Raw genomic sequence first — 18,041 nt, 5'->3', positions numbered from 1 at the left:
TGTAAAGTGACCCCGCTGGCTATATTTAGTGCTGGGAGATCTGCTCTCTGGATTAATGCACGCAACAGCTGCAGAAACAGTCCTGCTAGAAGGGCATAGCTCTCCCCCTCGAGCTCTCACTATCTCCCTTGCTCTCCTTATCTCTCTCAGGAAAGCATTTGAGTGTCAGTAGCAAATGTTTGGCCCAACATATTGCAACATTAAGCAGTAATCAGAAGCCCATCTTAAGTTTTACAAAATAATATGTCAACAATTGACAAGAGACTTGAGTTTACGTCAATAGAACGTTATAAAAATCATGCCAAAGACACTGATTAGTTTATCAGCAGTTTTGTTTTTGTTGTGAGGTTTCCATTTGGGAAGAAGTTCTAGAGTTTAAGAGTGGAAACAAACATAGTGTTAAAGGAACAATTTCATAAACTTCACACCCCTCTTTGCCCTCCCCTACACCTCCTGAAGGTTCCTAAGGTCAGGATATGTTTTTCTGTCTTTCTTTTTTCTTTCAGAAAGGACTAACAAAATCAATTGATAGGAAGTGTGTCAGTCCCTGTAGCTGAGCAGAATGTTATGTACAAATCAGAAATCATTTGCAGTCAATCCAGTCGCTAGGTTTTGTATGTGACAGACTACCAAAGACAAGGGAGAACTGTGGGCTCTGTGCTGGCTTGCTATTCCTGTGCATTCTTCAGAGATTTTACAGCAGGTCTTGCTGTGGTAATGAAGGAATGCTTCTTATCAACAGCTGCTAAGAATTAGCACTTTAGGTTTATTTGCACATAAAGCCAACATTAAGATGGTTTGTTAAAAATTTCCACAATACCATAACAGCACTTGGACGATGCAATCTAAATTGCAATCTAAATCACTGGCAACAAAAATAAAAAAAAGTCAGTTTACTCTTCTGTTTAAAACTTGTTTTCATAACAGCAATATTCTACAGGGACAGGCAAATTAATTCTGCCTCATCTAAATCTCATTTAAACATCATAGTTGGAAAATATGATTCAAATGTGAAGGCTTTTATGTTACAAAGTTCTTAGGGAAGACTGATGAAAAAGCGTAAAAAAGACAGAAGAGCAGACAAAAAACTAAATACACTGAGACTGTGCAAAAAAGAAAGGCACAACTGGAGAAACCTTTGGGGAAAAAATGCAGTCCAGGGTTTCTTTTGTGGCTAATTTAAGCCTTGAGTTCCCTTCTTCATTAGGAACCAGTTTTCATATGAAAACTGAGTATAATTTAAAACCCAAAACAGCCTATAGATTTGAAATCACCAGGTTAAAAGTTGTGCAGATGTCATGTAGTTTGCATACCCCAGATTTTCAGGGCTTTTCTTTGTCCAGTTTGAGCTTCTCCAGCCTGGCTACACAAGCAGCCCGCTGGCTGGTCTTTGGATTCACACACACAATCCCCTTGACATGGGTGCCACTTACAATGGAGGTGTTTCTGTGCATTTGTGGATTTCTACACTGCTCAGGCATACTCTCAGCAGGGATAATAGAAATCACCTACTTTAAATCCTTCGGCAGATTTGCAGTTTTAGCCAGGAAAGGCTTACATAGTGAAGTGCCTGTGTTTGGACCAGGATAATTGAATATTGTTGCCTGTTGGTTATATTTTCCATTGAGGCATGCTGTATGTACATTCAGCACCAAAGTGTGGACCTCAGCTCTGTCTTTTTGGGCCTTTCATATAAGCTCTTTCTCATGTGGGCAACCCTTGAAGGAAACTGGATGGCATGCATTACCTGAGTCAATAAAAACTTGTCCTACATTACGAGCACTTGAAGTACTACACTCAGAGCTTGCCCTGACACCTGAGGCCCGGCCATCACAGGTCAATGGGAGAGGAGGCTAAAGAAGCATCTCAGGCAGGCCTCAAAGGCCGCCGTCACCTGTTTTCCTTTTTGACCTTCTAATTTAAGCATCAGATTAAATTTATTACAGTTTCAATTTGGCTTTATATGGAGTTTCTTCAGGGTATTGTTTACGTTGCAGTTCAAGGAGGTTCACTGAGGGGGCAAAGAAAACTTGAGACACGGGTAAGAAAAGGTCTCAGTTCTCATTTTGAGAACTACTTAGGGACAATATTAATTATGAAAAAGTAAAGACTATTTGTGATCAGAGCAAAAAAAAAAAAAGGTCTTTTCATTATATGATAGTACGAAGGAAATGTTGAAAAGAGCTTTGAATGTGCCTTTTCCTTGAGGAAGAGCTGCTATTTCATGCTGCTTAGGGTGCCCGCTACTGTGACTCCGAGGTCACAGACCAGGCCATGACTCCAAATGCAGGTAGGCCTCTTGAGTGTCTTCTGCAGAATGACTTACAGAGAGGCTTCATCCCACCCCATTCCTGAGATGATGAATTCCCACTTTTTTTTCTTTCCTGGGCTCTGTGATTATACTGCCAGCAGGAAAGGGAAGTGACATTAGGGATGAAATACAGTGGTAATGAAGAACACATTTCACCTCACCAATTTCTAGCACCAGAAGGACAAATATCACTATTTTCTTGCAAAGTAGGTTCTCTTAAGGCTTTAACATCTGTATACTTTGAGTTGCATTCAAATGCCTGTCAGTGAAATGGTGAACACCTCCAGAAAAGAGGAAAGAGCTGCCTTAGAGGAGACCAGTATCACTACAAAAAGCAGTCGAGGTAGACCCTCTGTCACAGAAATCTATACTCAAACATTCCCAGCTTCAAATCACATGCTTGTGTTTTGATATTATTTACCTAATGTTCATAAAATATCGTGTTTAATTTCTGTAAATTCCAATTATTTGTTACTGAAACATAATAATTTTAACTAAATATAGATTACATATAACTGTATGGAGGTAATTCAATTCTATATTCCTTTCTAATGAAAATGCAGATAGCAATTTCAGTTTAAAAGGAATTTAGAATTAGGTGTACCACTTAAGGCCCCAATCCACTATCATAAGTATTCAAAAGATGAGGTACTGTTCAACTCCCAAGCCATTAAAGATTAAAAATAATGAAATTTCCCCAAAATTCTAAATACTGGATGTTCTATATTTACCTCTTTTTTCCTTCTTTCATCCCTTTTACTTCCCTTTCTTCCTTCCTCTCTTTTACCTTCCTTTTAGAAAATTGTACATGGGTAACACTTTTCAAAGTTTAAGGTTCATGTTTGTAGAGTTAAACTGGGATTTTACCTGAAAACTACTTAAAAATTTTAACTGTGTGGCATTTACAGATAGACGTGCTGCGTGGTGGGAGTCATTCTGTTCACAGCTAAATCCTGGGCAGTTTAAGTGAAGTTGCTCCAGACCTATACTGCCATGTACCTAGGGGTAGGAGCTGGGCTATTAGAAGTTTTATTTACAGAAGAGCGGCTGACTCTACTTTTTTCTTTCTGAACAGAAGCAGTAGTAGCCATACATCAGCTCTAACAGCAATAAAAAATCCCTTGAACTTCAGATATTTATGTTAAAGCAAAGAGCAGCAGCATGTGAAGATACTTAAAAACACCTCCACCAGCCTTTTCTCTGTTTACAAAATTATGTAACAGTGAGCAAGACACAGCCATCGGCCTGGTTTAGAGTTGTAATCAAATGAGAATTTTAAGGTCTAGAATTTATACAACAGATTAGAGACAGATGAAAACGCAAAATATGCTTAGAACAATAAAAAGATTGTTTTGAAAAATATACATAAGGAAGTAGGATGTTTCCTAAACATGGACATAACCTTTAGCCTACTTGTTCTTAGAGGCATTTTGTTTCCATCAGAAGCTGTTACGCTACTGGGCTTGGGGGCTCTCTCCTTATTTCCATTATTTAATTACATTACTTGGAAAGGGGAGTTTAGTTACCTGAATTTCTTAATCCATTACAAGGAACAGAATTCAAAGCTACTAATGTGTCTAAAACAGTAAAGTAAACCACCTTCTTGTCCATAGCTTTCTAAACCAATCATTAACAACATCTTCCACCCCCAAACACACACAAGACTGCTAAGCCTTAGTTCTCTGCTCCTGCCTAACGTTTCCTATGGCTGGAGTCTCAGTGCCTGTCTTGCAGCAGCTACAGCTTGTCAGCAAGCAGCAACGGAAACGGTGACAATGGCAACTGCTAAGTGAGAATTCCTGCAAGGACGTAAGAATGTGATTGTGATCGTTAAATGTCTGCAAGACAGATAGCCTGTGTCATCTCATAGCTTGTTTTCCATAACCACAAACTTGAAACACCCGTATAACTGTTAGTGTGCAGGTAAACACAGTTTATAATGCAATTAAATTAAATGGAAAAGGACACAGCCTCTAATATCTGCTAAACTTCCCAGTTTCCAAGCAGAGGTGCTGGGCGTACAGTTCCGGAGCCCTGCTGAGTAAGGGCCACAAGCAACGGTAGTTTGCTAGCTGTCCTGACACTGGGGTTTCATACAAAAGCAGACTTAATTAAAGGAATGGTAGCATGAAAGGCTAGACAGGAACATCATGTACTGACTAAAATTACTCATTTTTTACTACAACTGAAGGCCAAAAAAGAGGTTTAAATGCTCTTGGCATTAATTCTGCTATCTGCAGATAGCCTCTATTACGTGGCTAAGTGGAAGAATGAAAAAAGCATCAAGCAGTCAAAGCTGTCTCTCACCAAACACTACAGAGGATGTGCACTCAGATGTATCTAGGATTTCCTTCAGTTTTGCTGAGATTTCATTACTGCTGTTTTCTTAGGAAAAGCTCAGATTCTTTCAGTGATGACTGAGCAAGGAGTAACAAGCCTCAAACATGAAGAAATTAAAAGGTTTGGTGTCACACTGCGCAAGCTTCCTGGGGTGCGATTTTCCTGCCTTCCAAGTAAGGATTTTCAAGTCAAGTCACTGCCAAAACAAACCGTGGAAACTAATTCTACCTCCGTGACTATTTTACTCTCAAGATGCCTTGGCTAGTAAGAGAACATTGTCATAAAAATAGGCTCTTGGGAACTCAGAAAGCTTGTGACATGGCATTGGCCAGTGGAAACTGAATTAGTAGACTGAAGAAGTTCATAAAATCGGTTTTGTTCATGACATTCTCTGATGGCTCTCAAGATAACAGGTGCCCAAGGTCACTGCTCTTAGTGCCCCAGGAAAGCAAAAAATGTTGCCCTTGATGCACTTGTTTGGTGATGTAGGTAATGGACCAGTCAGGAGCAGAGAACTGCTGACTGCTGGCATCAGGCATCCCATTTCAATCCTAAATAACACCAGTTTAGGGCTATTATTTGTAACTAGCATTGCAATTCCTCATTATGTGGCAGATATTTCCAGTCTGCAAAATTATCGGTGCTTTCCTTGACACCACAGATTGCTGTCTGCCGTGTTTTACTGGAGTTTGTCCTTCTTACTGCTTACTCAATGGAGTTACCTGCAGAGATACCTGCAGTTTTCTGCTCAACAGAGATATCTGCAGTTACGGCATACATTTTGCTAGCCCCATGATATGGCAGGTGTGCCATGCACTGCCACTCAGTGCCAGTGTTCTGTGCCGCTGCACACTGGGGGACCGTGGGATGGTTTTTGCACAGCCACAAAGACACTGCTGTTCCGAAGTCTCAATCAGGAAAAATTAAGCAGGAGAGTCAAGGCATATTAAGGCAAATTCTACATCTAGGTCTAAACAATCCAGAAAGTCAGGAAAAGAGGAGTGTCTGGTAGCCTCACAGCAACATTTGCTGAAAGCCCACATTTTCCATTTAATTAGAAATATCACCTAACTCAAAATATCTTAAAACATAGATAGCCAAGCACTGCCTCAAAGTACTACACTTGACTAGTACTCAACTCCTTCCATACTAAAAATAGAATAAAAAGTTATCTTCTACACAAGCTGAAAATAGAGAAGAGTTAGATATAATATTCTGACCCTGGGTGAGCTCTAGAGAGACATGACAGCTCTTTAAGAATTAGGAATTTGGCATCAGATGCATTCTCATCAATATCTTGCTTCCCAACATCAGAACCCCTCTGCTCCTTTCTGCCTCTTGGGCTCTTCTGACTGGCAGAAGGAAGCTGTTGCAGCTCCTTCGCTGGGGAACTGTTTGTTTTCTCCCATTCACATCTGCTCAGCTGCCCTCAGAGGGGCAGAGATAGGGTTGAACCAGCAATTTGTCCATTTGTTTTCTACATGTTCACTCAGGACTGTGACAGACAAGTGGGTTTTGCTCTTTCGTGTATGGCTCTGCTGTCCAGCCTGGTCATCCAAATGGAAGATGCTTTATACAACTGCATTACAGCTAGCCAACAAGAACCGTCAGTACAAGGAAGTTTTGATTTGACTCCTTTAATTTCTTTTATGATTTTATATTTTCACCAGGTATAGGCACCCCTGGTTTTGTTATTTTGCAGTAATTTGCATGTAATTTTCCTGCTTTTGCTATCAGACAGTCTTCTTCATTACACTTTTTTTTTGCAAACTAGAATTATAAAGGTATTTTGTCAATCTGAACACATCTTCCTTGAGAGCATCTCCTCATATCGCAGGGAGGAGGGGGGAATTAGCAGAATGTATCTCTCACATTAGCAGAAATTATTTCTTCCATGTTTCACTGCTTTGTTCAAAAGATCAATAGGAGATATGCAAGACCCAGCACAAAGTCTCAAACTACTGAACAGTTGCTTTACTATGGTTATCTGGGAAAAGCTGCACTGTGATTAACAACCTCTGTTCAAACAGATGTAGCCCTTAAAGGAGAAAATCAAGCTATAGCTTTACAACAGAGGAAAATGAAACCCTGAAGTGTCACAGTCAGATGATTTTCATATACTCTCTCAACAGAATTATTGCAGGAGTTCTCTACCTTCATTTGACTTCGTTAGGTCTTGATCACACAGTATTATTTCCCTACTTGCGTTTCCTCCTTAGAGTGTCTGATGTTCTCTGAAGAGCTGCATCGTCTTTTTTCAGCTCTGATGACATTTACAGACACTGAGATGAAATGAAGATGTGTCATTCAGAGATGTTTCAGAAAGAGTAGCCAAGAAAAGCAGCCAGCTAACTTTTGCAACCATGCAGAATGCATAGCTCTCTGACCACGTAAAATACAGCCTTCCACTGTAGCATCCAAGGCTACACCAAGGTACATAGAGCTGGATGTTATAATTTAGCCATAGCCATGTGTAGAGAGGTTAGCGTGGAGCTGCATCCCTCCAGAGATATTCAGAGAGACTGTGCCTCCTATGACATCCCACTAAAAGCACACACTGCTCTCTTTGCAGGCTAAGCCAACTGCACGGTGCAGAGAAGAGAGAGGGCTATGACGCTGCATCTTCCCTTCACTTTTTAAGTAGATACAAGGCAGCCCATGGGGAGGAGGTCAAGGCAAACTTCCCCTGTTACAGCTATATTCTAGGTCCGCAGTTCATTCATCAGCAAGGTTTGTCTTCCAAACTCCTTACGTTAGAAAGTATTTAAACTCTTCAGAGTTGAAACTGTAGCTTGAGCTGTGACCTTCACAGCGCACAGCCTGCTATCAGCACATAAACAAGATAATATAACCCCTTAAACACGTTCAGCTTCAGTAAGGTGGCACAGCTGGTTAAGACGTAAAGGCTGAACACACAGAAGCAGTATCCATAGAGCAGGAATTTTAAGCCTCATGGGGACCTCTTTGTTCTCTTCAGAGGTTAAATTACATACTCTGTCCAGTCATGAAGCAGCTTACAACATTACCTCATGTGGGCTTCCCAAATCAATGTTCTCTTACATGCCCCAGCTCCACGGAGACACTCTAACACCAAGTGTTCCATCAGTATTGCAGGCCCTGGCTCAGTTGCTTGGGTGCGTAGAAGCATATCATTTATATGGCATTTTATTTGCCTTTTTTCGTACATCAGTATTTTGTTGGGTGCCTTTGTTGTCTTACTGATTTTGCTTGTTTCATGTTACCAAAATAAAACCAAAATAAATAAATCTAAAATGTTAAATATTTATGTAAGAAAAAGAATGTCAGTGTCTGTGAGGTACCAGCTCTCTGAAAGGCTGTGAAGAGTATTTGTCTTAGTGGACTCTTCGTATTAAAGCCACTCTAAGGTGAGTGTGTTAAGAGGATGTCCGAATCCCTCTACACTCATAACAACTCTTGTGTAGATAACAGGGAGAATATGATGCACAAGTCCTTACTTGAGTATTGGAAGGGATACTTCAGCTTTGCTTATTGGACATGCAGGTTAAGTATGGGCTTTCTGATACTGTCTTCTCGTCTGTGGTACATTTTCTCAGAATCAGGATGACCTAAGATAATGAAAGGCCTGTAGTACTAATGACATGCATATCAAATAGTGACATAGTTTTCCACTTACTTTAAATAACTTATTAGAAATAATCCTTAATTTAAAAAGGTATAGAACATTAAGCATCATTATTGCTTCCTATACTGCAATATCTTCAAGAATTTTAAATGAAAAATTGTCATTATAGAATATTCTTGTTGTTCTCTCCTGTTCTCCTCCTTCCTCTTATCCCTCAAATGCTTTTGAGAATTCATTTTCTTACTGCTTCAGTGTCTTTCAAGTTAAATTTACTTAAGTTAAAAGTACTGCTATTGTCTCACAATTTTCAGTCCTTGAAATAGTGAGCATTTAAACTATCCGATGAGACTGTTTCTTAGCTAAGAAACACACATCAGCATTGATAAAGATTTGACATTGAAATCTGTTAACAGTTCTGTAATGGAAGTTTTATTTGGAACCAAATATAAATTACCACCCTTGCAGGTGCTTTAGCTATGTAAGTCTACCAACGGTAGAACGTGAAAAAAGCTGGATGTTAGTGGGGAAAGGCAGTAGTATCTGGTAGGATGCACAGAAGCAGGCCTCTCAACAAGGCCATACAAGTTCATATTCAGCACACAGATGCACTTTGAAAATGTCGTGTTCTGCTTTTCAGAAGCCTGTAATTGTGTGCAACCAAAAAATTTGCTATTGATAAGGTGTGGTCCTATTTGTCCTTTTTCTTGGCAGCATGCAAGACGACAGTTTAGAATCCTCCACTTCAATATCTCAACTTCTGAGAGAAAGTTATTTAGCTGAAACTAAACATCAAGGGAAGAGTGAAAGAAGCCGATCAGAACCAGCTTCTCATAATTTCCATTACGGCAATGCTTCAGGTGATTCAGATGAGATAGCTGCCCAAGATGACCTTCCAGATCTCTCTGCCTTTTTGAGCCAAGAAGAGCTAGATGAAAGTGTAAACCTGGCAAGACAAGCTATTGATCAGAATCCACTGGAAAATAAACAGGATGAGCTTCAGGCATATTCACAGCATCCCCCAGATCAGCTGAAAAACACAGGAAAACACAAACAAATGGCTCAGTCTACAGCTTTAAAGACATCAGACAATGGCCTGCATGCAAACTTTTGTCAGGACGGTGTCAGAAACACAAAGGGCTCCAAAGGGAGCTCTCAAGATCTAAAGAAACAACACCTCCCTTCTGAATCAGAGTCAAAAAAGGAATTCCTAAACAAGGCGGCAGATTTTATTGAGGAGCTCTCGTCACTCTTCAAAGCTCATAACTCTGAAAGAATAAGACCCCGAACATGCAAAAACTACAGGAGCAAAATTGATTCTAAGAATAAGCCAGCTCAGAAAGGTAGCGCTAGCCTATCTAGCACATCAGAAAACAGAGAAAGGCTTTCCATTCCACTACCTCAAGGCTTGGAAAACAAAGCAGAGAAAACGTTTGAACAAACAGACGATCAACAGGCGGCAAACTTGGAATCTATCAATCAATTAACAAATGCAGAGCTAAAACCAGAGTCAGAATCTGCATCTGTATATTCCGATGAGCCTATTGGACAACCACCACGTTTCACTCAAAAACTGAAGAGCAGGGAAGTTCCTGAAGGAACCAAAGTGCAATTGGACTGCATTGTGGTAGGAATCCCAGCACCTGAAGTCAGGTAAACATATTCTGCACTTGCCATTTTGCACTTCTGTAACAGTAGGAGTTTGCCTTACTCTTTCCACATATTTTGATGCATCTGTTTCAGTAATCTGTAGCAGAATTGCCACGAGCATGGTTATTAAAATGTATTAAGAAAAAAAAAATCGCTTGCTTTAGATCATACAAAAGGTTGCTTATGTTTTAAGACAACATATTAAGACACATTATTTTCTTTGAAACTTAGAGAACTGTTTTAAATACTGAAGTTCCATAATTAAAAGAAAGTGCTAACTCCTTAGCAAGAGTATTAGTTATCTTTATGGAAATCAAGACTGAGTTTGTAAACCAGCTAAAAAGACCAGCGGCTGTGAGATCTCAGGCTGATGCCTGAAGATATTTGAGATGAGTAAATCAAAACCGTCCACACATGAACAGAGAGGCAAGGAGTCAATGGAAGTTAATACACAACCAGCCAGGAACAGCTCAATCCTAGTTCAGACTCTGACAGTGACTCTGCTGTGACCCTAGGAAAACCACTTCCATTGTATCATTTTAAGACAATCTTATTAACTGATACTTATTCATGCTGTGTGGCTACCACGCTAATTCTGATGCTTCACCTATGGATATCAGTGAGGATTTTGAAACTTAAATAAGTAACATCTGCAAAGTTCAGTGGAGATGAAAGGGAAGGTGAGAAAGCTACAGTCTACTTGTCAGCATCAGTGGAAAGAGAAACAGATTATTGTAACTTTTTAATTTATCTTGAAAATTCTTACATCTCATCAGCATTTCCAAATCTAAACTTGTTCATATAGAGTTCATTACCCAGATTTACTTTTCAATTACAGGGGTGGAATTGTGTTTCCTTTGCTGGGACTGTACCAATCCAACAGAAAGGAAAGTTCTATCCGTCTTTCAGAGATGTACTATACATATTTGCACCCTAATATCTGCAATATCATAAATAGATACCCTGAGTCTAGATGGTTGCTTATCCTTTTATAGGCACTTTAGAAATCTGCCTTGCTTTTCTAAACATTAAAAAGAACTGTTTGCACCTTCAGCTTCTAATTAAAGGACTCTGAGCTTCACAGATGGTCCACTTTTCCCAAGTGTCAGCTCACTGTCTTCCTCATATACTTGGACAATGCTGGGTACAGCACTACTACCACTTGGACTGCAGTTAACCCATTTATCATCTTTCTTACTGAACTAATAGGCACTATCATCTAATGAAAACTACCTCAAGGTCCAAAGGCAGAAGCGCCAAAAATTTTTTTGTAAAGAATCTTTGTCTCCCACTCCCTTGCATTTCTGGCACATCAGCTGCTAATTTTTCAGATGGAAGAAGCTTTTACAACACAATATTAGGTACATAGGAACAAGGATCTACAAATGAATCCTCTTGTATTGGCCTGTCTGAAGTTAAAGCCAGCCTTTTCAGGAAGACAAGAAGTCACACAGTTCATAGGATCCCTGAACAGTGACTGCCACACCATTTGCCCCACTAGTGTTGGGCTTGTTCAGCCTGGACAAGAGAAGGCTCCGGGGAGACCTTATAGCACCTTCCAGTGCCTGAAAGGGCTACAAGGAAGCTGGGGGGGACTTTTTACGAGGGCCTGTAGTGACAGGACAAGGGGGAATGGGTTTAAATTGAAAGTGGGGAGGTTTAGATTAGATATCAGGAAGAAGTTCTTCCCAGAGAGGGTGGGGAGGCACTGGCACAGGTTGCCCAGAGAAGCTGTGGATGCCCCATCCCTGGAAGTGTCCAAGGCCAGGCTGGACGAGGCTTGGGGCACCCTGGTCTAGTGGAAGGTGTCCCTGCCCATGGCAGGGAGGTTGGAACTGGATGGTCTTTAAGGTCTCTTCCAACACAAACCACTAGCTTTTTATGATTCTGTGTAGGCTCTCAGGCCCTAACAAGACCTTGACCCATGGTGCCATGCACAGTCTCTTGTCCGTGACAAGAATGTGAACTTCAAAGGACTAAATGATTTGTTTATAGAAGGGGATTCTGTTCTAAAGCTGGGGGAAATACCTTCTTTGGGAAAAGCATGCTTTCTACTGTGGCTTATGCCATTATAAATGTTGTATTGTTTTCAGCCCTTAAATTCACAGAGGAGCCTGATTAAAAGAGAAAACAATGCCAGAAATTTGGGGTTTTTTTACAGAAAACAGATAGGAAATATCATCCCCTAGATATTAGCAACACTGTCTGAAGACTTCTCTTGCTTATAAAGGCTTTATTTCCCCAGGCACTTGCCTTGATAAATCTTTTTGATATTAAAAATGTCAGTAGGATCCTTGGACATGAGATCTTTTTTTCTCTCATCACTCATCATTTATAATACAAAGACAACTGAAATAGTCTTCTTATATATATAGACCTGTGCATAAAATTAATCTGGCTTTCTTTGTATTCAGAAAAGGTGAACACTGAATTGCTTGTTTATGGACAACCACAGTGTTAATTTTTGTACTTCTCCTTATAACAGCACATCATGCCCATGCTGTTGCCCCATACATAAACTGACAAGATGTCCATGCCATCTAAGTTTAGGCATTTAACAACTATCTGAATTAGAAGCTGACACTACAAAGTCACTGAAGCCTCCCAAGGGCAGATCGGAGAACCCAGAACAATGACTCATCCCATGGAGTATCCATGGATGGCCAGGATGCCTATGCACTCAATTCAGGGACCGCTTCATTTCACAGAATTGGATGACAGGTATCTTTGGGTCTATTTTTGTCCCAACAAAACTGAAGCATTTCCATGGAAATTTCTGTCTCAACATTGGATTTTGTTTACTGTAAATAACAGAATAAGCCACTTACGTGAATGACACTCAAGACAGGAACTGTTACGCTTTTATACTATTCCATCAGACTTTTCCAGTGATATACTACACTGCACCAATCAGAAATGCACACTTGGTTTACTGACTCATGCTTGTAGTCAGATCAGAGTCTTAGAGGAGCTGACACAGAAGTCCAGAACTCACACGCTGATGCCCCAGGGCCAAAGGAAGTAGGGACAGCGAGAAAGAAGTCCCATAGGGGAAATCAGTCCCAAGCAGTCAAGCTCAAGAAAAATATCAGGCTCAGCTTCCAGTTTCATAATTTAAACTAACAAATGAAAGAAAGCAGAAGGGGGTAAGTTTGAATTCTCTCTCCCCCTGCATTTGTGTGTGTGCATGTGTATGTACATGCTATGTTTAGGAGAAAGCTGGGAATGTTAGCTGACTGAACAGAGTTTCCTGGTCATAATTGTTTGTTAACAAGACTTTTGTTCTGTTCATCCAAGATTCTTTCAACTCCACCAATGTGTAGGAGCAACACTAAGGGTGTAAAAAAATTCACTTGCCTGAGTGATAACTATTCATGTGCCAGTGATCGTGGCCTTGTTAGTCACAGCTACAGCAAGAGGAAACCAGAAAATATAATGTACTTTGGGGTATGTGTTTCATTAACCATGGAGACCAGGAGAATACAGGGGTTTTTCACTAAAAACAATGCTTGTCTTCGGTCTGCTGTGCAAAGCTGCCAAAACAGTAGAGTGTCTTGTTTGCCATAGTTGTTCAAGTGTGTCCAGAACTGGGCCCAGAACTGGCAATCATCTTGCTTTGAGGGTAACATTTTCCTGAGGTTTGTGGCGAGTGAGTTCATCTGTGGAGCTGGGCAAGCAGAAAGAATTCCAATAGATTAGCAAGTGAGATACGAAAATCAGTAGTCCCAGGAAAGGACTAATTGGCAAGGTGGCAACTGGTGAAAGAAAGCTTAATGCTGACTGGCTTTAAGGCATGATTTCTTCTTTGTTCAACTTGGCTGAATGTCCAAGCTCAGTAAACAAGCATCCTTTGGACACGTGCTAGTGCATTCTTGCCTGCATCCTTTGACTTAAAATGAACTGCCTAACCACACAAAGGAGTCCCAAGTTACTTGTAATGCTTATAATATATACCCTTACAATGTAGGAGTGACACCGTGAGAACCCAGAGCATTGTGAAACAAGAACAAGATTCAACAAGCTCTGCAATGCCGACTCTCAGTCAACACTAGGAGCAATCGGGTGGTTAAACTGATGTAATGGGGATTGTAAGAGAGAAATTAGAGGCAGGAGAGTCAGAAAGAAGCAGATCATAGGAATGGAAAGGACTGGAAAATATGATGGACAGATACCACGTTTAAAAACAAGACAGTACAAGAAAAACTTAATGATGTAAAAAATGGTGTAAATGAGATTTATGATGGATCAGGGTCAAAATATCATTGGCAATGATAAAGCATATAATTTACAGGCTTGGTAGGTAACCATCTGGCATATTTCAGGGCTCACTGAGGGATAGAAAATGAGATGGATGGTGGAGCAAGAGAAGAAACCAGGAACTGATTTGAAGTACCTATATGGAAAGCTAAATCCTGCTTGGCTGAATACAGATAGGCCTGTCTGCCTGCCTTTGAAGATAACTCAGCCTCAGGGTAACAAGCCCACATGTCAGAGGAAGTGCTCTTTAGCTGCTGTAACTATTGATTGATTACCTTACTCTGACTACACTGCACATTAGAAATAAGCATGTAAGAGAGGTGTGTAGCATATTTCCCAAGTGTTAAAGGTTTTGATGACCTCCTTTTCATGCTTCCTTCTACAGCGCTGTTTCTGTATGAATAATGATAGGTGTGACATTCACTCCTCCCTGTGAGGAGAACACTCTTTATTCCCTCAAGTTCAGAGGTGCCTACATTTTTCCAAACTGTTTGGCACATTACTCCTAGGTTAATTTTACTTATGAATCACATTGCATGGTTTGGCATACAGCGCTATCCTGGAAGTGTCATGAGGATTTGATGTTCTAAAAACAGGTTGTATGGCATGAGGTTTCCATGAAAACATTCTTTAACATAGGCATACAAAGCTGAAAAAAATGCGTTTTTGTGCTGCTTTTTTTAGGGAGAGAAGTTCTGCAACTAATCACAGATTTTTAGAGACTGAAGTCAAGTAAGATCAATTAAGATTTTTTTTGCCTGTCTGCCAAATGAAAACATTTATCTGTTCTAGTGCCCAAAGTCTAGAGAGCCAACCTTCTCTTACATGCAACTCCAGACAAGTCAATGGATTAAGACCTAGGATGAATTTGGCACACTACTTGTGCTTAATGTGAACCTGCCTTGTATGATGAAGCTATCATTACAATTCATGGCAGGAATGAAATGTCAGTGACAGAGAGCATTGCTACTTCAGTCATGTCACGTATCTCAATGTCAGAACTCCCCTTGGAACTGACATTTCATTACTACCATGTACAACGTTTTGATGGTAAGAATAAAATAAAGGCAATAAACCAGGAGTGCATATGGCCGCACCAAAGATTTGCATAAAGCTTAATTTCACAAGAGAGAATTGGTTTTCATTCACAAGCACTGCAGAGAGCTAACATACGTGTAGCATGCTCTTTTTCTTGGCTTAAATCTCAAAATACTTCAACATTACAGTGAAAACAGCGAGTAAAGAACACACTGCATACAGATTTGAAACAGAAGCTGATTCCTGAAGTTTTAAATCACTTACACTGCAAATTTTGAACAAGTCAAAGGAAAACATAACTGCAAAGAAAAGAAATAACTCAATCCTGTTTCATTGTCTGAGTCTAGTAGAGGAATATACTCCTCACATACTACTAAAATAACTGGGCTGACATGGTGTATTTAATTTTGCTTATCAGAAGTTAGAATTGTGCCTCACAAAGGTATGCAATGTAGAGTTACCTCTACATGAACATAACAGGTTCATTGGAAAAGCTGATCAGTAGGACCACAAAGAGTACTTATCTCTTACTGGTGATTATACGGCAGCACTTTGTGCAATGTAATGTGTTTTGCTTTATGTGTCGCATAAAGCAGTGAGGAGACGCATTCGAGTGGACATATATCACTGTACAACCTAAGTGTCGTGGTTTATTTTAATGTTCTGAAAAGATGCTGCTGAAAATGAGATCAGATTGTAGAACACGGGTATTTTTCACATCTGCTAAAACAGACATGCTTAAAACAAGACCACATTACAAGGGAGAGGCATGAGGTAGGTATATAAAAAGACATGAGTAAGTGCTATGACTCAGCTCCCAAAGTACACAGTTGCCTACATGAATTACACACCTAAAAGGCGGCTTGCACATTCATCTACCCAATTTATGCTTGTAGTCATATAACTGCATGAACCTTAGGTCTTCTCTCCTGAAAATATGACATTGCCAGATCTTGAAAACAACTGAAGAATAAACCATATTGTACACAGAATAAAAAAAAAAATTCACCTTTGGGATCACAGGAATCCTATATAATTTCCTGGTCTGGAACTTAAAAATGACACTAATCAATTTCAAATGACCTTTTCAATCAACCCTGTAAGGCACATTACCACACTTCTCCCTTGGGACTGCTAAATGTTTCCTCTATGTATTCGTGGTGGAGTTACTCCTTTATCCCAGGCACTAGATGTTTGTGTTCTGGATACCAAGGACCCCACCGCTACCTATGGTGTCTGTATCTACATGTTTATAAGAACATCAGTGAACAGAAAAGCAAATATAATATGGACTTCTGGGGAGCCAGTCAAAAAAACCCCACTGTATCTAATTATTACTGGGGAAAATACCAGCTTTGGACAAGTCACCATGGGCAAAGTCTAAAACAGATGTAGCTTTTCCTTCTGTTTGAAGAGGTTTGTATTAGAGAAGCTGAAGGTTCCTCACTGGACTGTGGTGGAATATGAACACTACAGCTCAATCAGAAGCTAGAAAGATCATGATTTTTAAAGGAAATGTATTTTGAATGGAAGTGTAAACCAATTCTTTCAAAATAAATATGACACAAATAAAAAGTAGGATTTGCAAACTATATGTGAATAAAGAACCAGACAATCTAATCTACTAGAAAATAATGGTAATAGTACTGTGATAGTGAATTCCTTTAAAAGAGAGGTAGTTTGTAAATAATAATTTTAAGACCAGTGATTTTGCCTTTTAAAAATTATTTTTAAGCACTATTTCACACCTTCTAAAAAAGATAGAGTATGGCAGATAAAAGATAAAGATAAAAAGATAAAAAAGATAAAGAGAATAGCTAGATACTCCAGAGAAATATATGAATATACATACATATACAAGTATATATACTCGCTCTGGTCTTCCACTAACATTTTAAAGTAGTGCTGCCAGTTTTGCGAGAGCTTGTCTATCAGAGCTCTAAGGCTCAAATAGAAGAGAAATGAGTAACTTTGGTTGAAGTTCTCCACAGAAAGCAGTGCCAGTTTCTCATTGGTAAAACCCTGCGTGAAGGATGTGGATGTCTTTTAGCGAAGCCAAGCTGTACTTCAGCTGTGAAATGTCAGGGAAGAGAGCTGGGCCACTTTACACCCTACTGGCATCCACTTTTAACATGATGATATTTACCACATGACAGTGCATTGCACTCGGAAATGTAAATTCATAAAAGCCATTTTCTTAGACCTATTTTTAATTCTTGTTGCGATGAAGGACTGTAAAAGAGGATAAGTAAGCAGATGTAGACATGATCCAAGACTTTTTAAGTTCTAGCTCTCTGGCTACAAATGTTTGCCTTTCTAAAGGGGGAAATTGCATTAAGCAGTATGATTCATTCTACAGTGCAGAAGCAGCCCACCGTAACAGGCAGGCCTGTACTCTTTCCAAGCTGTACATTTAAATCAGTTGACTGTACAGCTACAAATTACACTAATGTGCAAGTTGAAGTGGCCTGGGAAACACCCTGTCTACTTTAAGAAAGCCATGCTGGATGGCTAGGACTGATGGTGCACAGATAGGGCATGGTTTCCTTTTGTAGCTATGTAATCAGCATTTAAGTTCCAGATCTGTACTCCTTCATAACTCATAGTCCCTTTGAGATTCCTTTTTCAATTCTACGTTATACTTCTATTAAATTCTGGTTCTCCATTGCCATGAACTGTCTTACAGGGTGGTTTTTTTCCCAGGAGATTAATGTGGGGGCTTCTTCATGCTCAGTTTTTCAAGAGGTGAATACAATTGAATGGTTGAACAAATTTATTTATTAAAGTTTTTCTGAATTATCTGAGATGGAGGTGTACCAAAGTACCTTACGGTATGATCTAGGA

The 18,041-nt window shown here is 39.8% G+C and overlaps 1 protein-coding gene across 2 annotated transcripts in view; it reads left to right on the top strand.

Annotated features, from left to right (window-relative positions):
* The first annotated feature begins 7,556 nt into the window (after nt 1–7,556).
* Nucleotides 7,557–18,041, top strand: part of MYPN (myopalladin) — a 48,729-nt gene continuing 38,244 nt past the window's right edge. The window contains exons 1-2 of one of the 2 annotated variants that reach the window (XM_010151987.1): nt 7,557–7,585; nt 8,967–9,905. In XM_010151987.1, coding sequence (XP_010150289.1) covers nt 8,968–9,905 — 938 coding nt within the window. In that variant the 5' untranslated portion in view covers nt 7,557–7,585; nt 8,967. Of the gene's footprint in view, nt 7,586–8,966; nt 9,906–18,041 lie in introns of those variants that run through there. The other variant, XM_010151986.1, reaches the window with a different exon arrangement.

This window comes from Eurypyga helias, unplaced genomic scaffold, assembly GCF_000690775.1.
Source record: "Eurypyga helias isolate BGI_N326 unplaced genomic scaffold, ASM69077v1 scaffold26585, whole genome shotgun sequence".
NCBI classification, from domain to species: Eukaryota; Metazoa; Chordata; class Aves; order Eurypygiformes; family Eurypygidae; genus Eurypyga; species Eurypyga helias.
Note: the sequence above shows the minus strand (reverse complement) of the source record. Positions and strands in the feature narration are given on the sequence as shown.